The 22,977-nt window shown below is 41.9% G+C and overlaps 1 protein-coding gene across 2 annotated transcripts in view; it reads left to right on the forward strand.

Annotated features, from left to right (window-relative positions):
• CEP170B (centrosomal protein 170B) overlaps nucleotides 1–8,333 on the forward strand; it is a 365,718-nt gene extending 357,385 nt beyond the window's left edge. For both annotated transcript variants that reach the window (XM_069207322.1, XM_069207323.1), the window contains exon 19: nucleotides 4,916–8,333. In XM_069207322.1, coding sequence (XP_069063423.1) covers nucleotides 4,916–5,148 — 233 coding nt within the window. In that variant the 3' untranslated portion in view covers nucleotides 5,149–8,333. The remainder of the gene's footprint in view (nucleotides 1–4,915) is intronic.
• The last annotated feature ends 14,644 nt before the right edge of the window (nucleotides 8,334–22,977 follow it).

Consider the following 22,977-nt stretch of genomic DNA (forward strand, 5'->3'; position numbering starts at 1 on the left):
AACTCAGTGTTTGACATGGGCTGTGTTCGAGTTAGAAACAAGAGGAAGGTCTGCTCAGTCTGTGAATGAAAAATGTTTTTTTAATGCCAACCCAGGTATAAAGCAGGATGACGTTAATCATTGTGGTTTATTAACTTTAAACTTATTGACTGTAAAAGGCTTTTCTGAGCACAAATGGATACAGAGGAATAGATATTTCTCTCTTGAAGCTGCATTGGCTTTCTCCTTCAAAAGATAGCTTGGAGAGAAAAGAGCTGTCTCAGATATAGACAGATCTGTGACTCAGTGCTGATGCATAGCAAGAAAGACAGCGGCAAAGGTGCACTGCAAACAGGATGAAAACAGGGCACCCTTAACCTAAAAACAGACAACAGGATGTAGAACATGACATGGAAGCACACTTTTTAAAATGGAGACGTGAGAGCAAAATAGCCAAGCAGTGGCAAAGCCTGCAGGTCACAGCTTTAAATGGCCAAACTATTGGCATAGGGTAATGCAATTTTTTTTAAGCTGGCTTTGGTATACATGGCTACCCATCTTGCAAAAGGTTTACTTAAAAAGGCTTTTTCTTTCTTGCTCATAACAATTTCCCCAAAAGAGTCTTTCCTCGCCGTCATGTTTCGGTACACTGTAATCTCACAATGTGCTCCTTGCACTGGAATAAAGTGCACTAGCACTTGTTTTCCCGCACCAACACATAGTCTAGTGAAGTCTTCCAAAATTGTAGTGAAGGATGTCAACACTTCACTGTTTGTTTGAGATCAGACAATACCTTTGCAGCAAAATCTTTTTTGTCACTTGTGGTAGTGAATTGAGTGTTAAACTGGGGACAAATTCTGAGATATCTTGACTTTGTTGGGGGAGGGGGGAGGGGGAGAGGGGAAGAACTGGGCTGAACATCTTCCATCTGCAGGTGAGACCAGGACATATTGCGAAAGTGTATAAAATACTCCTGTTGTCTTGGCTGGGAACATACCAAAATGTGCCTGTGGTCTGTACATTTCTTTAAACAAAGTTGCAGTGCCAATAATTTGAACATTGGTTCAGGCCCCAAAATGTTTGTAGGACACAGCTGCAGAGTGCTTTCAGCAGATCCAGTGGACACCGGGTATTGGGTGCAAGGCTGAGGCATGAGGGCACATCAGGGCCTGTCCTGCAGGTATTGATGGCCAGGCACTGTATTCACATTGATCCAGGGTTAGCCCGAGGTCAAGCCCTGCAGGTTTAAGTAATGTCTTTTGGGATATTTGTCACAGATCATTTGTAGTGGAATCGTCAGACACATATACTAGGCAAGCAAGTCATACTCACCCAGCACCTGTAGAGTATGGTACGGGCAAAGAATATCATTACAAAAAGTAAGAAATTCAGAAATACATTTGAAAAACGTGTAGTTGTCCACTTGCTTCACATATTACTCTGTTATTAATAATAAAGCTGTGCAAAATCACAAAAACACTTTAGTTTACTTTATAGTTATGATGTCAAAGCTAAAAACATATACCTAAAAGTTGTTCACAAACCCGTAACTACACAGGTATCTGTATATTTGTCTAGGTCTGTATCAGGTTTGTCAAAATATACTGAACAGACTTGCATCAAAACAAAAAAAGTGGAGAAAGCTCTTTCTTAATGTCATGTTTGGTGTGAATCTGTAAACCTTTTTGCTGGTGGGAAAAACAGAAATCCTTCTTAAAGCAATAATGAGAAGTCTAGCTTTTGGGACACCAGTCAGTTTTAATCCCTAAACCAAACCTTTCAACCAATGTTGACCAGTCTGCAGAATATTTACTTTGACTGTTAAGTGTGCATTCAACATATGTCCGATTTAATAAGGACCAAAAACCAAAATCCTGTGAACAAAGTCAGCCTTTTGTCATATAATTGACAACACATACACACACCTTTAGTTACTGTAAAGTTACATGAAGATGATATTAAAGGAGACTTTGCATATTCTATTTAAAAAGGTTTAGCTGAAAGAATGTTACATTATTGGAACAAAATCTTAAAAGGCAGTAGAAGCCATTTAAATAAAGCTACTCATTCTTAACTGCTCTATTCTTGCTTCCAGGCATTGTGAGTCTAACAGGACTTCCTGTGACCTAATTAATGAAATTGAATAAACTCCTTTTGCTCAAATGACTAGTTTGTATCTGTTTATTTTAAGTAGTGTTGTGTCAAGTGCACTATATTTGAGAGTAAAAGAAGGAAAATCTTTGTTTACAGAGTAGGAACTACAGTGACATTTTGGTAATAAACGTATGGTTATGGCCAAAAATAACTCATTTACACCTGAGAGGAATTCACAAAAGGATTCCTGGGAGGCATACATTAAGTACTCCAGAGTTCTCTGCCACAAGTGCGTACAAAATTGCAGTAGTAAATGTCACACTGAGGGTGGGAAGTGAGCATTACATGGCATGGTTAGCCTTGTAGGTTTGGGGATGCCTATGAGATAGTATGTTAATGAGCATTTACAAACTGTGATCCCACCCTTATGTTCCCTGGAACGGGACAGAAAATGACTCTGGTATGGGAAGGGGAACCAATCACCCCCAGATTTGGTGGAGGTGTAAGCGAAGATCTTTCTCCACTGAACAAACATTTTACCCACCAGTTTAAAAAGAAATGTGGTTACAGAATAGGCTCTTTTAGCCTTTGCTTGAATCTACGCTATGTAGATTGATGGAGGAGTAGGAGCCTGTGGGATTTGCATGTAACATTCACAAAAGCATGCCTGAAAACCAGCACCTAGTACAGCTTTCCAGTGTTTTTACTGAGAATGCTTATGAGTTGGAAAAATATAAAGTATGTTTAGGTAAAGTTTCAAATCTATGCATGCACTTTTACTTTGTTGATGAATCAGGCCCTAGGGATGTGGTTGTGGAGAGAGATGTTGAATAAAGGGGAGGGTATGTAATCATTTTCTTAAGAAGTTTCACCACAACACTGAATTGTTGTCTCTTGGTTAGCTCAATATCAGTCAGTGCCCCTGGAGGTTTTTTTTAAACTCTTTTCTGGGTGGATAGAATGAAGCCAGTAAAATAATTATCATCTGTTGAGTGCAGATCTCTAAACACGATGAGCTGAAGAAATAGAATCCTCTCCTCCTCGCAATGTGGATTTCAATGCATGTGAAGCTGTAGTTTCTCAGACAATAGTTAACTGTAAAACTACACCTTCTAGTGAGCAGCCCCCCACAAATACGATTTTCCCGGATCTTTAAATTGCATTTGACATTGTAGGCTCTGTCTTATTAGTGCCCCTCTGGGAATTGACCAAAGACTATTGCATTGTGTTACAGTGATATTTCTGTACAGTAGTTCAGGGCCAGGCACAGTAAGGGCGGTACAAGCGCATCTATTTAAAATTGAGTACAGGGGCGTGCTAAGCAATGTCATTGGCCCCACATTTATTCATCTTGTATATAAACGGATCAGTAAATATTTCAGGATGCATGCTCCCAAGGAATGAATGGGTCAGAAAAATGTTTATTACTGATGATACTGACAATCAACAGTGTCAGGTAAACGTGTAAGCTAAACCTCTGACACATTACTCATGGTAATTAAACCCAAGGCTCATCTATCCGAATACCTAATTCCTTTTCTGTTCACTTTTTGCTTTTTTTAACATATCTATTTTTTTACCTCACCAGCTTCTAATTCCTCACTTTAGGTATTGTTGAATATTTTTAAAATTAGAATGTACATTCTATCCATGTTATCCTTTCCATATCTTTCGCCATTTTGGATGCTGTTCAGATTACTTTAAAACCTGCTTTTGAAAATAAGTTCCTAAGAGCTTTTATGAGTGTGGCTTCAACTAAATCAGTTAAGAGGAGAGAATTTCTTCCACCATTCACTCCTGCATGTGTATGTGAGATACCGTTTTGGAATGGTATACCGTGTTACTTACAGAACACAACTAGTTCTTTCAGATTGATTTTTCCATATTAGCTCTTTTTCCCATGATGTATGGAGCACCAGAAATTATAAACTTGTGTCCTTTGTATACTGGATGTCAAAATATTTTCCATTGATTGGTCTATTGATGACAACAGTTATGCAGGTTTTTTTGGATATGTGTGCTAATGCCTGGCCGAGAGACTTTAAGTTGGTTATGGCATGTAATGTTTTAGACTTTCTGTATACGCTATTTTGGAGCTTACAGGAGTAGTTATTGATTATGACATCCGAGAATGGCACCATGATTCTGTGATTGTGCATAGTAAATAAAAGTTATTGTCAGAAATGTGCATATGTATGAAGGTGGTAGCTGAAGGAAGGAGGTAGAGGAAAGCAATTAGCACACCCTCCTTCTGAACTCATATCACTGTGGTTGATGAACAAACATCTCCTCTGGATCTTTCCAGCAGGACCTTTGTTGAGAAGCCACTCTCACTCAGACACACCCACCTTCTTTCCTTATAATTCAAGGAATGTTAGTTCAAAACTATAGGAAAAAAATAAACATGTCAGTTTTTTTTTTTTTTTTAAAAGGTCATCTGGTCTTACATCTTCCCATTGACAAGGAATGGGATGAGCCTGTATGAAGAGGCTGCGAGTTCAGTTTTTAAAACAAGAGCTGCTGCAGACTAGTAGTCTAAAGCATCCTTTGAAGTAGCTTTATAAACTGGGATGAGTTACAAGTGAGGGCTGAGGGTAATGTCCCCGAGTAACAGGTGTACCACAGGAGCAGGGTGCTGGTGGGCCAAGAGTGCTCCCTCTGTGGGCCCATCGTAAAACTTACAGTCCACAAAAAAAGAAGTCTGATTGACTGTCCATCACAAAATATTCCATCCAGGGTGTTAATTGTTTAAAAATGATGCATTATTATATTGGCATTTATAACATTCACAAAAACTGAGTTAACTGTTAAAAATCTAATTACATTTCTTTCCTTCCTTCAGTTATAAATGCTATTATTGACCCCGCTGGACATTTAGAAGTGATTACAAGCAACAAGGGCCCATCTGTTTCAACTCAAACTGCAGGTTCTAAAATGAGGACTACAAACATTGCTGCAGTTGATTCTAATCCTTCTGGGCCAACAAGAATTTATACTCAAAAATTGAACTCTGGATCTTCTGGCATAAAAGTATCTAAAATCATTACTGACGAAGAAGAAAGCTACGCGGTCTAGTGTGTATATGTACATTTATGGTTGTATTTGTCTTATTCTGTGGCATTAGTATTCTGAATGAATCAATGTGCCTGTTGTCTGCATTTGGAGAGAAGATAGATTTGTAGATTGCTGACATAATGCACAAATTGGATCTCAGCTGTTATGAGTGAATGTTGGATTTGTGTATGCTCTGAAAATAAGACTAGCACTGTGGAGAAGCACACATTCAGCTTATTAGCACATTTTGATTTTTATTTGATGGGGGGGGGGGGATATTCTTTACATGTGCCATAATAGCAAAACAGGTTCAAGGTTTTATAGATTAACGTGTCTAAAGTTTCTCAATATCTCAAGGTTGGTTTGTTTTAGCTTCCTGCAGGTAGTGCCTCATTTTAACTTCATAGTGTAGTATTTTCCTTGTTGAAGTCCACATTGTAACAAACGTGCTTGGGAAAGCATCAGATGTTTTCACCAGAAAAAAATTGAGCAATATAATTGTTGAACTGCTACATTTCAGTAATTCATAAACAAATTCTGATTTAAAAACATCCAGTCACAAAGCATTTGCAGTTAGCAAATGTTGAAAATTACATAATAGACATCAACACATTTTTACAAATGTAGGTTTCATAATGTAATTTGATAGTGGACATGTCTTTTTGTTTCTGGAATTCTTTTGCCAAACACTGCTTTTTAATTCACAGTGCTGAAAATAATGGAAAGCAATGTGTTGAAAGGGATGCTATAGTTTTGAGTAACAAACTTCTGATAAAGAAGAATTATAAATGCAAGAAAGTCAGATTGGTGCTCATTATAAACATGCACAATCCAGGTACCATTTACAGTGCCAGAGAAATGATTTAGCTAGCTGTCGGTTAAAATATTTTCATATTGTATTATCAAGGGTCAGCATCAGTACATTTTTATTACTTCAGTTGTAACCTTTGCAAAATACATTATGACTGATAACTTATTGCTGTATTAAGTAGAACATAAAAGTAAATATAGCTGGTAGTGCCATACAACTTTCCTAACATTTATTTTGTCACATTGACAAAAAAATGTACTTACAGCTATATTAGATATATTAATGATTTTCACTTGGAAACTATTTTTTACCAAATCTTTGTGGGTATTGCGCATGAATATTTAGAATGCGCTAAAAAATCTTCACATTTCTATTCCTGCAAAGCTAAAGGGGCCAAAGTTCTTAGTGGCCAAATGGGTAGGTTTTTATTGGATTCAGAGATTCTTCTTTTGGATGAATGCCTTTAAGAACTTTAATCCACCTCTGATCTAAATGATCCCTAGCCTATTATTGTAGGGTTAAAACTAATATAACGTCTAATAGATACATTGAAAAAGTTTAGAGCAAATATATCCTTTTAAGCCATGATTAATGTGTGATGTTTCAGTGTTAAACCTAATAGCATTTGGCAGTCACCATGCAAATACTGTGGATTTGGAAACCAATCCTTGAACAAATATCATTTAATAACAAAATGTTGCCATTTTCTTTTTCAACTGATGTTGTCAGCTGCTCTTCAGTGGTGTTATGCTAGTGTGGTAAACCTAATGTTTGGAATACCAGATAAGTGGGAAGCTTCTTTCCTCATGAGTGTCTGTTGTTCAAATGCTACAGAATATGTCTGTTTAGTAATTTTTTCCCTATTTATTTTGAAAATGCTGTATGCAGGATGATCCACTGCACCTTAATCTTGTAAAGATCTTATGTGCTAGTTAGGCTTCTTTATTTTGTACGTTTACAGTACAGACTTTCTGCTCATCAATCTTGTCATTGCAAAGTGACCAAAGTTTGTTTTCTTAAGTTTAAGTTTCTTAGAACAGCGGGGGATGTGGAATAACCTGAATCCTTTTCTGAGCACTTTTACAATCTTCAATTTATCTTTGAAGTCATATCATATAATTTATTTTAGGTTTCTTCTTAAGCCTTATATTGTAATATATTAAAAATAATTGTCTAACATCACTTCGAGTATGGCCTGAAAATGTTTTAAATAACAAAATTTCAGTGGGTTGTGAGGAGATATGCATAATAATATAAATTGTAATAATGTATTGAATTTACAAACATTGAACTAGTTGGTTCAGTTCACTATGGTGAAATCACTCACATTCTCCTTAGTCAACTTTTCAACATTTCCTCTATGTAAAATGGAGAAACAATTTTATTTTGAAGTAATGAATCTTTAAAAATGTCATGCGAAGCATATCTTCACTCCTCTATTGTTTGAATGGTGATGCGACTTGTGCCCTGTGCTTGGGTGTCATGAAAACAGATTGCTTCATAGTTACCCGATGATTGAGCCAAAGAGCAGATCCCGATATTGTAGACATGGAGCCATTTTTGTTTTTAAAATGTACTGTATGTATTTAATGAATGTCTGAAAACAACATAAAAGAATGTTCCAATATATACAGTCAGGGTTTTTCTTGAGTTAATTTTTTTTCATGTCACTCTTTGCTGCAGACACTGAAACAGTGCACTAATTCTTCCGAAGGTGTCACTCGAACCTTTTGGTAATCTTACTTTTATTTTGTAATGAAGTGAATGTGCACACTTGAATGCATGTACTGTATTTTGTCCTTTGTCAGAGTACACGTGAGATAGTGTAAACCCAAAAGTCACCTTTGTTTCAGAAATATGCTGCAAAACTGTTGTACAAATTAGGGCTTGCTAAACATGTATATATATTTTGGGACACTTTTTTCACAAAACCACAAATTATTTTTAAATTCTATTCAACATAGTCAAATAGAAGAATTCATCCTGCTCGCTTTGGGTGCGCTTTGTGCTGAATGGTGCCTGTCTTAAAATATGTGGATGTTATGCTGCTGATTATGCTGTACAGATTTGTTCACCAGGTCAGACCATTATCATGCACTACAAATGCAAATTGATGAGATTGTGAGATATAAAAAAAAAAACACATTTACATAACTTGAAATGGATACCGATTGTCATTTTGTCCTTTTTCTGAAATGTTTATATAATCATCTTGTTTATTTGAATGATTCTTCACCAGTTTTTTCTTATTTTCAGCATAATTTATTTTATGATGATCACTGAGCATATCTGTACATTTTGTTCCTAGATTGTATTGTGTATGTTTAAAACTGCTATTTTATTTTATATAATTTGTCATGAAATGATTCCAATAAATAGTTCTTTTACAACAGTGCCTATGTTTTTCTTTGTTCTATATTTGTGGGTGTTGGTAAAAAAAGGGGAAAAAAAACACATACTGGGCATTCTCTAGGTTCTGTGTGCTTTGGTGAGACTCATTTGGGTAGAACTCATTTATATAAACATATATTATAAGTTATATTTGTTATTTTGCAATGCCAGTGTACTACTATCATCATCATCTTGTTTGAACATACCCAGCTAGCAGCAAGGAACAAAGAAATACATTTTTTGAAAAATATATATGATTAGTGCGTACTTCAAAAACAGAATTGCCCACATATTTGACAACTTCATTGTAAACGGCAATACATTTGCCTATTACACACTAATACTCATAAAAACTACGAAAAATGCCTCTTGGTGGACATAATTTCGAAAAGATGTGCCTTGTTTATTCAGCGTATTGTTGGGATAAAGTATTAAATGTGTGATGACATGACAGAGTGTCATTTTCAGTCCCACGCATGTTACAGTTTAAGTGTGGGAGCAAACATCAACGAGCTAGTAGACAGAAGGTGAAAATAAAATACTCCCATGAGTTGATCCAAGATGTGATTCACAACGTCATTCAACGATGTGATCGTCAATGTCTCACACTAGTAGCCATAGGTTCCTGAAATAAAGAAGCCAGTGGCTGATGGAGGACCAATCAAAGTCTCTTAGAGTATTTACAGAATGCATTACGTTTGCTGTAAATAGCAATGGGGTACTTAGATGTCAATGCAGAATCTTGAAGAGACTTTGATCTTACTTTCACAAAGAGTGTTTACCAATATTAGACACGTTTTGGCTTTGTGGTGAGATAGTGTTTTTGGGAGTGGATTTGTTGTGCAAACAGACCAGTGTTTCTTAACCTGGGTTCCATGGATTCCCGAGATTCTGTGACTCCTACTAAGGGATCTGCTGCTGCTTAGCATATTAAATCATATTGGCAGAATAATAAAGTATGTATGTGTAAAAAAAAAAAAGAAAAATTAATATTAAAAAATGCTATGTAGTTGTGAAATAATTTGTAATTGGAGGTTAAATATTAATTTTGTGTCATTCGCGTGATTCGTGGGAGCAGCGCAAATACAGCAAACAAAATCTAGCATTGGTGGCTTCAGTTGAATCGCTTGTATGGGCCAACAAAAAGATAGCATGCATTAGGAGCGCCAAAAAGTCAAAATAATATGTTATAGTCTAGCATATCGCTCTGTCTTTTAGGGATAAAACCAAATTTTGAAAAGCTCCAACTTTCCCATTAAAATTAAAAAGTTATATATTTAAAAATATTTTTTGGTTTGTGAATTAAATACAAAATTTCATAACTTGTGTAATTGTGTTATGTTAATGTGATTTGTAAGGCGCTTAAGTACCACACTGGGGCTTCCCGGAGCTATTGCAACAGTTGAAATAGAAGGTAGGAGCATACTAATGGAACTAAATTAGCCAGGTTTTCAATAGCTTTCTGAACCTCTCAAAAGAGGTGTGTAGAAGCATGTTTTGTTTTATGTGAAATCCATCTTGTCTTGTTCACGTTATCTGATATTCAATGAGGACAAAGGTTGAAAGTGTGTTCAGAATTGGGATAACCTCAGCTAAACTAATGTACCCAGACAATTAGTTTGTAAAGTAAAGCTTGTTAAATGAGACACCTCATGCTACATGCATGGTTTCATTCACCCAGCAGCAGACAGACATCCGGATGTCCACATAGGTCTGAGGCCAAGAGCCTGCATTTGATTCTACAGGGGATGTGAAGAAATAGTTTTGTTGATGCCTTGGAAAGTCCCAATCATTTGAGTAATGTGAGGGTCACGCTTGTAGTCATCTTGTATCATGCTGCCATCACAAAATGTTGTTTTGCTGTGATTGGTTAGATGCCTAATGTTTGTGTTACCCCAGGCATCTTCTGATCAGCATCATGCCATTTGCCCATACTGATGAAGAAATCACCTTTTTTTGTATCTTGATTGAATGATGTATTTTCCTGCCTTTTTGGTTTTCATGCTTAAACGTTCTGGCAGATTTTCTGTTTATCGGACATGTTATTTGTTAATACATGGCCTAATTAATTTTCAAATACAGCTGCTTATGAAACATGACTTTGCATGTTGCTTTTTTTCTTTTTTTAGCTTCTACAGTTGCTGCATAGGAGGAAGAAAATTCTATATTTTAGGTCTCAAAAAAGGAAAGGAGCGCCCTCCCTGTCTAACCTTCAATTTTAATAATCCTAGCTGGCACTGCATTTATTATGATCTAGTTACTAGCATAAGAGAAGATTTCTCATAGATTTTAGTAAAATATGCCAGACTCTGGGACATGATTTTTTTGAGGATTGGATAATTAACTGAGTGAAATAAAACTTGAAGGCACCTCACATATCTTCCTTGGTTGTATTAAGAGACTTATGCTGTTTCCGCAAAGGTGGTGTTGCAGTACTTGGGATATTGACCGTGTAGGACCATGGGGCCTGAGGCTTTTGCCAGTTATCTTTGCATAACCATGTTGATGTACTAAATTACTATATAAAGAGACAGAAAAAATAAAGCCAATGTTAATCAGACACACAATATTCATACGAGGTACACCACAGGAAGAGACTTCACACGGGTATATAGAAAAACAAAGCTAATTTATCTAGATATTTTCAGCTTCGATACAGTACAGGAATATTTAGCTTTGAAGATTGAAGGTAATACAATCAATTTGCAGGAAGAGAGTAATGAGTCAAAAGATGATGCTGGGGCCAGAGCCGCCAGGTTTGAAGTTGATGAGTTGTGAGTGGCGGGGCTGTGCAGGGGCTGCTCGAGTGCAGCTAAAGAAAAGAGAGCAGTGAAGCAGGGTAGAGCTGCTTCGGGGGAGGTTGCTGCACTGAGAACGGGAAGGCAGGAGCCGCTCAGCTGAAGTTAGTGTGGTGCAAGCAGTGGAGCAGGGCAGAAACTGCTTGGATAAAAAGTTGTTGCAGTGAGAGCAGGGTAGGAGCCACTCGAGCAAGGTTGATGCAGTGATAGCGGCGAAGCAAGGAAGAGGCTGCTCAGGCTAAGTTGGTGCAATGAGAGTGGCAAAGCAAGTCAGAGGCCACTCGGGTGAGGTTGATGCAGTGGGAGCCGGGAAGCAAAGTAGAGGCCACTCGGGCGAAGTTGGTGTGACAAGAGCGGCAGAGCAAGGCAGAGGCCGCTCAGGTGGTGAAGTTGATGCTATGAGAGTGGCAAAGTAAGGCAGAGGCCACGATGGTAAAGTTGGTGCGAGGAGAGTGACAAACATAAAGGTAGTTTATTAGAAAGTTTCAGGTTTGATACAACGCATTAATATTTGGCTTTGAGGACTGAAGGTAGTATGATAAATGTGCTCAAAAAGAGTAATGGGTCAATAGATGGTGCTGGGGACTCCTCGGTAGAAGTGTCTAATGTCTGTAATTGTGCTCCTACAAGGACAGGATGCGACTACGCAGGGCCAGAGTTGCCCAGGTTTGAAGTTGATGAGGTGCTAGTGGGGGGCTGTGCACGGGCCGCTCAAGTGAAGCTAAAGAGACGAGAGTGGCAAAGCAGGGGAGAGCCGCTCGGGTGAGGTTGCTGCAATAAGAATGCGAGGCAGGAGTCGCTTGCGTGAAGTTAGTGTTGTGCAAGTGGTGGAACAAGGAAAGAAACCTCTTGGGTGAAAAGTTGTTTCGATGAGAGCAGCACAGCAGTATAGGAGCTGCTTTGGTGAGGTTGATGCAGTGAGAATGGCAAAGCAAGGCAGAGTCCACTTGGGTGAAGTTGGTGTGGTAAGATCGGTGAAGTAAGTCCGAGGCCACTCAACCAAAGTTGGTGTGATGTGAGAGCTGCAAAGCACAGCAGAGGCCACTCGGGTGTAGTTAATGTGATGAGAGCGGCAAAGCAAGGCAGAGGCCTCTTGGGTGAAGATGATGTGATGCTTCTGGCCCGTGGTGCCACTCGCCGCTCTGTGGAGTTGATGTGATGAGAGCGGCAAAGCCAGGCAGGGGCCGCTCGGATGAAGTTGGTGCAACGAGAGAGCGGCAAGAAAGACAGAGGCCACTCAGGTGAAATTGGTGCGAGAGCAGCAAAGCACAGCAAAGGCCGCTCAGTGAAGTTGATGCGCGCAGTATGATGGGCCAGAAGCCGCTTGGCTGGAGTTGAGGCAATGAGAGCGGCAAAACCAGGCAGGGACTGCTCGGGTGAATTTGATGTGCTGAAAGCAGCAAGGCATAGGCCGCTTGGGTGAAGTTGTTGCGATGCGGGTGGCACAACAGTCCAGAAGCTGCTCGGGTGAAAGTTGCAGGGCAAGTGGTAAGGGGAAAGCAGGATCACTCGGAGACACTCTGGCATGGAGGTTGTCCTAGGTTGCCAGGCAGAGATCAGCAGGAAGCAAAGTGGCACAACCAAGCAGGGCATCAGTTCCTAAGAGCAGTCAATCCTGGCAGAGTGGCAATCCTGGCACACAGCAGTCCTTACTCCAGCAGGGTGTATTGAGTCCAGAAGTTTACTGCTTTGAGTGGGTCATAGGCCCAATATTTATATCAAAAAGTACATTTGATTTGTGGGGTGACTACAAAGAGTTCTTGTAAAGTGCACAGGTCCCCCTTTGAGGTCAGCCTCTGCTCCAGACTGTCAGTGGGCAGTAATCAGTGCTTTTGTGTGGACTCCAGACACTACCCCTCAGAGGTGTGAGTGTGAGCCCTTCCTGACCTCTTCCCCAGGAAGACCCACCAGTATGCACATGCATGCAGGTGCAGTTTGCATATCCCGTGTGGTGGGTGTCTGAAGGGAATGCACAAGTGTAGCTGTCACCTAACCCAAGCCAGATGTGTATTGGAGATAGGCGTGGAAACACTGGACCTAGAGTACAGAGAAATGCCTACTTTCTAAGAATGGCATTTCTAAAACAGTAATAATAAATCTGACCTAACAAGGAGAGAGAATGTATTATTACCATTCTAATGGTACTACACATAATGTAGCTACTCCTCTCAGCTCAAGAATTACAGCTTAAAGGTAATATAAGGAATTGCCAGGGCTTGCCTATAATAGGGGCAGGCCTCACAGTAATGAAAAATGACTTTGGGAAGTTTTTCATTACATGGACATGAGAACTGAGGAGTATATCTCCTGCCTTTTGCTTACATGGCACTCAGACCTATGGACTACCTAGGCCCAACTCTTTTGTGCCTTTTTTAGCCTTTGTGCTTCTTTGCATCTTTCATAGCTCTTTTAGAGCCCTCTTTTCAGCCTTTTAGCCTGTTTTGCCTCCCTTTTCTGTTCACATTTCGGCTGGTCTTAGAACTCTTGCCTCCTCTGCATTTTTAAACTTTTGTGCCTCTTTTTGTGCCTCCTTTTCCAATAATTTATTCTATTCTTTCACTGCCTTTTTGTTCCTCTTGTACTTTTTCCTCCGGTTTCTTCATAGGCTCTGCCCTTTTCCTGCCTTTCTTCCCCCAGCTCCATTTACCTTTTACCACAATATCAGACTTCCCACCTCCCGTGAACAGTCTGCACCACCCACCACCCCCTGCTACTACCTCACAGGACCATCTTAATGGTAGCGTCAGCTCAGGTAGTCAGCAGGCACACCAAAGGTGCACCAAATGCAAGTCTCTTAACCCATCGATGCCTGCACTGCTCCCAGAGCCAGGAACCCTGGGCTTATCCCTACCCACTGCTACCCCGCTGTGTCTCTCCATGCTCTTAACCCCAGCTGCCACTTGCTAACTGATTCCATACTGCACCACTACTCAACGTGTATGAAGCATTCACATGTACCTCCTGTTGCTTCACCTGCACTCTTATGCCCACACTTCAACAGCCACTCATCACACCACACCAGCAGCAACAAGCACCCCAGTCGATCAGACACAGCTGTCATTCTCATACATGTTCCACAACACCTGTTAGATCAGCAGACACAGCACAGATATTTCGGACCTGCTGAACAAAGCCCCTTGGACCTTCTGTTCCTGACAAAAACATGGCTGACAGAAGCATCAGCACTGAACATCACCTGCCCAATATAAGATCATCAGACAAGACAGCCAACACAGCCCCTGAAGGGTTATCACAATATCTTCAAAGACACCATTTGCTACAGCATCTTCAATACCGGGACCTACTCCATGGAGCACGTGTGACACGCTGGTCTACAGACCTCCAGGACCCTACACCAAATTCTACAGAAATATCACGATCTTTGTGGCTCACTGATCATAGACTCCAGTGCCTTCATCCTTCTAGGAGATCTTTCGCTTAGAGGACCTTGTCTACCTCAGCTCAATCACCCTTCTCTAAAGCCTTGGAAACCTTAGACTCACCCAACAGTTATCCGACACCACCCATGGTGCAGGGCATATTCTGGACCATGTTTTCACCATATTCAATGACATCACAGTCAACAAACTTGCACCCATCACCTGGACAAACCACACCCTTCTTAGTTTCAACATCAACACACTGCACCACAGAAGACCAACCACAACAGGCCTGGCCCGCTGCTGCTGAAAGAATGTAGCGGAGGAGAATTGTGTTTCCGCCCACTACTAGAGCCACCTGGAGCGTATCGGTTTGGATTTTAGTGGCTGGATCACCAGCAGCACCCACACCCTGGCCACTTGCAAATAAAGCCAATCAGCAAGAACACAAACGCAGACCTGTTGGTACACTGAAGAACTCAGGATGACAACACAGCACTGCAGGCAACTGGAATGTAGGTGGAAAATGAGCCAGGAAACTACAGAGAAGAATGTCTTCCAATTAACCTTGATGCATATCCACCAGCAAATTTACACCAAGCAAATGGCCCTAGCAAACCTCAAATGCCAGCTCTAGCAGCAGCAAAGAAATCTTCTCAATCATCAAAGACTTCACAATCCTGGAACCGCCACTAGCAACATCACCATAACACAAGAACTGTGCTACAACTTATCCAATTTCTTCAGTAACAAAATCACAGACTAAATAGGACTACTTCACTCCTCAACTTAACCCTAACAACCTTGCAGCCTGTCTTCCAAGCTCAAATGAAAAACACACCATAATCACATGGAATGCCATCGCCACAGACGAGAGTGCCACAATCATGAAGTCCATATACTTATCAGAGATAAGGCACACACTTATTTCTAGCAGATAAACAATGTGTTGTAAATGTTAGAAAAAAAGTTAATCTTCAGAGTTAATCTCTTTAATACAGACAATGTAGTCCTTCAGACATAAAATTATTCTATCAATGTCCACATATTCTTAGTATTTGATCTTGCAGATAGGACATATCACACAATGCTTGAGGGATCCACAGACAGTCCCATGTCAACATTAATCTTCTTTATTATATTCAATTAGGTCTTCTTATATCCATATTAAAATCCTTCTTTAAAAACACACACATAGCAGCCCAGCCAAAGAGTTTTGTCTTACACAAGGAATTCCTCAGGGTTGTAAATGTATATACATATATAATAATTTCAAAAACAGTCCTCAACTTAAATCCTCATCATAAAAAATGACATACAGAAATATCATCATTAAACACCCACCAAGCCACCTTTAAACATTAAGGGGGTCATTCCTACCCTGGCGGTCCGAGACCGCCAGGGTAGGGGACCGCGGATGCACCGCCAACAGCCTGGCGGTGCATCCAGGCCCATTCCGACGCCGCGGTCAGAAAAGGGAAACCAGCGGTTTCCCGCCGGTTTTCCCCTGGGCTGCAGAATCCTCCATGGCGGCGCTGCAGGCAGCGCCGCCATGGGGATTCTGACCCCCTTCCCGCCAGCCTGGTTCTGGCGGTTTTGACCGCCAGAACCAGGCTGGCGGGAACGGATGTCGTGGGGCCCCTGCAGTGCCCATGCCAATGGCATGGGCACTGCAGGGGCCCCCTAACAGGGCCCCACATTGATTTCCAGTGTCTGCATAGCAGACCCTGGAAATTGCGACAGGTGCAACTGCACCCGTCGCACAAAAGCAACTCCGCCGGCTCCATTCGGAGCCGGCTTCATCGTTGCTGTGGCCGCCGCCCGCCAAACTAGGAATCAGCCCCTAAGTTCCCTAGACGTATCAAACAATACTTACAAATATAAATGGAATTGTGATCCCTTGCTATCTTGTGTATTCCCCTTCATAAAAAATATATAAATTACACCATAATACTTCTTATAGATACTAATACATAAACAATTAAGTTCTTATATCACTTATTATGTGGTTGCCACTTGTGTGAAGGATTTATGTTTTGCACATTGGTCTTGTACCCCCCCCCCCCCCCACACACACAACCAATAACCCAATTTCCAAGTGCCTAAACCTATCAATAGCAAAAAGTCACTTTCATTCATAAGACACACCTATTGGCATTGGCATTGCTTAGTGCTCCTATGTCCTCTCTTGCAAATGTGTTTTTTCTACAGTGGCTACATGAAGTTTGTTCTGTTGCATTTGTCACTTTACCTGTGCAGGCAAGGAGGAAGAAAGAAAAGAGGCAAAAATTTACTTTAGATGGGTGTAGAGCAAGGAAGAAGGGGTGAAGAGTTAGAACAAGAACCAGTGGAAACTTAAAAAGGGCTAAATAAAAAGCTAAAAACAGAAGTAAGAATTTGTGGTATAAAGAGGAGCGAAAATGTTGAACAATACAAAGGCAGTATAAGAAACATGAAGTTGGGAGAGAAAACAATGATATCAGGTGATACAGCAGAAAATCTCAACATGAAAATAGAATTATGATGTTTATTTGTAATTTCCCCTGAGGCTTATGCTGGCTCTGGCAAGGTGTGCAAAGCTGACCGAGAGAGCTGTGAGTGGACTTACTCAAAAAGCCATGTCTTTAGGTTTTTGCGGCAGTCCAGAAGCGAGGAGGAGGCTCTGATGTGCAGAGCGAGGTCATTCCACCCTTTAGGAGTGATGTAGGGGAAACCTCTATTTCTGTGAATGTGTGGGGTGAATGCTAGTAAGTCGTGCTGAGCTGAGGTGCCTGAATGCTTGGTGGAAGTGTATGCAGCTGTTCAGGTTGTCTGGGCGTGTTGTGATGTGCTTTGTATGTGTGAGTAGGTAGCTTGAACTGTGCACACTTGTGCATTGGGAACCAGTGGAGATTCTGCAGGTATGTTGGGATGTGGGTGCTGCATGGGAGGTTGAGGAGGAGTCTGACTTGTTCACATTCTTTAACTGAGATGTTATGGTGATTACTTTATAGAGAGAGTTCCCACAGTTCAGTCTGCTGGTGATGATGGATTAGGTGACGGTATATCTGCTATTGTTTGGTAGCCACCTGTAGATCTTTCTCAGTATCCTAACAGCGTAGAAGCAGGAATCCAGCAATGGCATTGACCATGTCTTTGACCTGGGTGGACATGTCCAGCTTATTATTGATGGTGAGCTTGAGGTTTCTGGCGTGTGGGCTGGGGTGGGAGTGAGACCTAGATCTGTAGGCTACCATGTAGAGTCCCATGATGCGGCATAATGTCTGCAAATCACTGATTCACTTATCTATGTTCAGCTTGAGTCAGTTGGACAACATCAAACTGGACACTCCAGTCATGGATGCCATGTATTTGTTCCTTGTGTTTGAGGATTTCTTTAAGAGGGACAGCATAAGTTGTTTGTCATCAGTGTAGGAGAGAGTGTTACTGCGTGAGCGCAGATGGTGTCGTCCAGAAGGTTCTTGTAGATGGTCCAGAGCATAGGGCTGATTGAGGAGGCTTAAGGTACTCTGTAGATGAGTTCCCAGGCCTCTCAAGACTATGGGGGTCATTACGACATTGGCGGGCGGCGGTAACCGCCGTGCGGCCGCCAATGCGGCCGCACTCCCGCGGCCCCCATTACGACATCCCCGCCGGCCCAGCGGGGATGAGGCCGCAACATAGGAGCCGGCTCCTAATGGAGCCGGCGGTGTTGCGGCCGTGCGATGCATGCAGTTGCACCCATCGTGCTTTTCACTGTCTGCTATGCAGACAGTGAAAAGCTGGCCGGGGCCCTGTTAGGGGGCCCCTGCACTGCCCAGTGGCATGGGCAGTGCAGGGGTCCCCAGGACAACCCTTACTGCCAGCCTCTTCCTGGCGGTGCAAACTGCCAGAAACAGGCTGGCGGTAGGGGTGTCATAATCCCCAGGGCAGCGCTGCCCTGGCGGATTATCACCGCCGGGGCTAAAACGGCGGGAAACCGCCGGCCCCGGCGGTGCGACCGCGGTGCTACCGCCGCGGTCGTAATAAGGGCCTCCGTACCGCCAGCCTGTTGGTGGTACGGACGCCACATTACCCCTGGCGGTCTCTGACCGCCAGGGTCGTAATGACCACCTATGTCAGTAGGTTGACTGAGTTCTTCCTGTCAGAAATTAGCAAGATCATTAAAGGGCAGGTCCCAGAATGCCAGTTTTGTGCAGTTGTCTGATGAGGATGTGGTGGGAGGCCATGTCAGATGCTGCCGAGAGTTCCAGTTGGCTGAGGGCCGCAGTTTTTCCTCTCTAGGATCCTGTGGATTTAGTCTGTGGCCGTAAGGAGAGCTGTGTCCTTGCTGTGGTTTGGTCTGAATCCTGTCTGTGTTGGTTCAAGAAGCTGGTGATTGATGAGGAGGTCTGAGAGGCGCCTGTTGTAGCCATTTTCTTGTATCTTGGCGGGGAGGGAGATCAGTCGGTAGTTTGTGAGTTTGTCACTAAATTAACTTGTACCTAACCCTCTGATAGCTTGGAGGTAATGTGTTATGTGTTTATGCAGCACACAAACAGGAGTAAAGTGAAAAATAATCCCACACCAATTTAAAAACTGAACAAATTGTAATAATTAAATTGATACCAGGACCACACAAGTCCAATCAATAAAACTGGAGATATTCAGTTTTAAAGTTTTAAGTGAAAATAGCACCAAGAAGCACAAAGCACCTGCTATGCTTATCTGGTTGTGCCAGCCCAGGACAAAGTCACGAGTTTAGTCCGACCGTGATGGAGCACAGGCTGGAAACAGGGACCAGGTTAGTCGCAGTCCTTGATGCAAGGCTTTGCGTCAGTGGGTGTCAGTTGCTATGAGTATCTGTGCTGTGCTGCAATGCAAAATCCTGTGTTGAGTTGCATCGGTTCTCATTAGTAGCTGTGAGGGCTGTGATGTGAGGCCCTGCGTAGAGTTGCGTTGGTTACGATTGAGAGCTGCAATGCGGTGTCCTGTGTTGAGTTGCATGGCTTTAAATCACGTTTCATCCGTTCTGATGTTTTGTCATTTTGATGGTGAGTTGCATCCGTTGCGATGCTATGTCCTGTGTTGAATTCTATCACTTTGCATCAGTTCCGATGAAGCTGATGCGTCGGTTCTGATGACTAAGAGTTGCAATGCGAGGTCCTGTGCTGCTTTGTGCTGCATCAGATTTGATGGAACCCACATATCGGCAGGGAAGAGTACACTCTGATGCGTGCCAAGATTCTAGGACCTGGGGACAACTTTTAGTGCTCAGGATTTACTCCAGGAAGAGGCTAGCAGCAGGTTTAGGCAGGTCCAGTTGCAGCAGCTCAGCTGGGCAGGTGCAGGTGGGCTTCTGGAGTTTGTCCTGCCAGCTCACACAGGTGGCCAGCTAACTGACTCTTGGAGCCACTGTGGTTAGCCTACAATGAAGGCAAGCAGCTTCAGTCTTACTTCTCTTTTACCTGGTGCCAGCTTTTGTGTGGGAGGAATTCCCTCTCCTACCCCAACATCTGGTCTTGGAAATTTCTTTCTGTTCCTCTGTCAAGGCTTCAAAGTGCCTGGGTTGACAATGAGCAGGTCAGGGTTTAGATTCCTTTGTGTGTACAGAAGACAAAGTCCTTTGAAATGTAAGTCGGGCTGAGTACAGCACCACCCAGTCATGCTGCCAGGATGGCCCATGCTGTTCACACCTAAGCTGCTTGGTGTTACTGTCTGGAAGCAGTACGCAAACCCCAACAGTAGAGCCATTCAGGGTCATGTGACCCAAGACAATAGCAAAAGGTACAAATGGTTAGGCCAAGAAAATGCCAACTTTCTACAAATGTCATTTTCAGAATTGTGACTAAATATTCTACCATAAAAGGGAATTTTAAATTACAATTCATTTGAGTGTGTATATATATTTTTAAATATATTTCTACCTTCTCCCAATCTAAAAGTATCCCTTATTAAATGTAATATTGATTTTTACATTTTCAATTTTGTAAAGTGTACATAGACTCCATTGGTCTCTATTGTTATTTGCCATTTATTGTTTTCCTTGAGAGACCTATGTTCCTTTATAGCATACTTTGACTCCTGAGTACCCGTGGGTTCCCTTGTTCTTTATAGCGATATGAACCTTTAGGGCCTACATTAGGGTTGAGTATAAGTACTAGTAAGGCAGGTTTAGGCCTGGCAAAATGCTTATTTTGTTAGGCCAAAATGGCAGTTTAAAACTGCACTACTGACTGCAGTGAGAGGCCAGAAACATGTTTTAAAAGGTGACCTTTGTGGGTGGCAAAATGAGTGCTGCAGGCCCACTAGTAGCATTTAATGTACAGGCCCTTGGGTATACATAGTGCCATTTACTAAGGACTCACAAGTAAATCAAGTGTGCCAATTAGGTGTAATCCAATTTTACCATGTTTGAAGGAGAGAGCACTTCAGCACTGGTCTGTAGTGGTAAAGTGCACAGTCTTATTGCCCAAAAAAATAATTTACCAAAATAGGAGTGCAGGCAATACGTTTGGGGAAATTCCACACCAAGGAAGTTTATCAGCTGTCAGTGAGCCATCATAAATGCACTCTGTCACTCATCTTTGCACATGTGCATCCATTTATCAGTCTAATGACTCATTCTGCATTCACCATCTGACACAACCACAATAACAAAACACACATACTCAACAACATATGCAAGATAAATTAAAACTATGTAAGTAGAAAAAGATAAACATGGTGGGCATTTGCTTGCACTAACACAACTAGAGATAGCAGCAGGAGTCCATATTGCTGGGTATTGCAAATAGTCCATTGTTGTTTTAAAGTCCAAGCTTGGCTGCCAAATATAAAACCAAAATGTTGGCCATCTTGGAAAGGTAAAACAATCTTACACTATGGACAACAGCACTGTATAATGGTCTTGGGATTTATCGGGATGTGACCCTGTGGGATGCACCAAATTGCAGAGAAGAAATGAGTGTCGCACAAGTGACCCGTTTATACTGCTTGTAGAACTGTAGTATCCTCTTCAGAAACCTTATTATAAAAAGTTTAGAAGTAAAGAAATTAAAGGTGAACTGTAAACTATGAACACTCTAAACTAAAGACTTAAAAACAGTCCTGACACCAAATCACACTATTGATCAGAAAATGTCAACATTCACAGGACAAGAGAAACAATGACTGCATCATACTGAACCATTACCCGTTGTCCCAAGCAGTTTGGTGTCATGGATAGAAGCAGAGTCTAAACGACACACAGACAGACCAATGGCAGAAAAGAACAGACTCAAAGACCCTCGATATATCTGTATCAAATAGATATAGATATAAATATAGGTATGTAGATAGACCCAGTTTCTGTAGTAAAATAGTTTTTTGTTTTGCTAATAACTTTGGCGCCGTTTGATGAATCTTCAATAAATTTTCAATATTAGTTAGTTCAGCTGATGTTTGGAAAGCTTCGGGTTGATTTGTCATGTCGGGCAGAGAAAAAGAGAGGTACCAAGAAGTGTTTTCCCCAGGCAATTTACTATAGGGATTTTGAATATGACTACAGCCTGAACCGCTGAACGGAATTAGACCAAATTTGGCAGTAAGCTAGATCTTGGTACAGAAGTATTGAAAGAGTGTTTTTTCTAATTTGGTGTAAATCAGTGCAGTACTTTTATTAAAAGATTTATGTATATCTAGAGGTGCAGAGAGCCCACATATCTTACGGATATCAACATGAGATCTGATTGACAGCCACCATTCCAACAAACCAAGAAGTGGTGGGAGCCTTCTTGGGACTAGGACTCGGGTGAGTCCCAAGAAAAAATCAAAGCAAAAAAAACACAAGGGGGCAGGGTAGAAATACCCTGACCTCCTAGGCCTGCTGTTGGACCCCCCAGCAGGCCTAAAATGTTTTTTTCTTTTTTTAAAATTTTTGCCGCAAATTCTCGAGTTCTGTGGCAAAATACAATAAAAAAAAAAAAAAAAAAAGCATGGTTATCCCTGCTTGTTTTGTTTTACTCACCAGGTGGGCAAAGTCCTTAAGGGAATTCATATTATTATTATGGGATGGGGGGGCTGCATGGCCCCCCTCTATAGGCCGATTTCTACCCCGGGGATCGCATCCTCCAGGGCCTGGCGTAATTTTATATTCATAGGCGGGCACGCAGCTCCTCTTCTGGGCTGATTTTGTAATGGGGAAGAGGGCCTCATGGCCCCCTCCCCAGGCCGATTTTTGGCCCCGGGGACCCCATCCTCTGGGGCACGTCCACAATTTGAAAAAAGAGGGGGGCATGCGCCCACCCTCCCGGAGCCATAAATGGCTCTGGGGACCCCATCCCCCATGGCCGGCTCCTGCTATGTCCCTGGTTGCCCACCCCTGGGGCATTGCGGTTTCCATGCCCACACTGGTGCGGGCAGGGAAACCTGTGTATGCCTTCATTTGGCTGGAGCAATTTCAAAGCTCCTGCCAAGCAAGAACAAACACCAAGTCAGCTCCCAGTAGACGGGACCATGAAAAATGCTGCCA

This window comes from Pleurodeles waltl, chromosome 9 (assembly GCF_031143425.1).
Source record: "Pleurodeles waltl isolate 20211129_DDA chromosome 9, aPleWal1.hap1.20221129, whole genome shotgun sequence".
Classification (NCBI taxonomy): Eukaryota; Metazoa; Chordata; class Amphibia; order Caudata; family Salamandridae; genus Pleurodeles; species Pleurodeles waltl.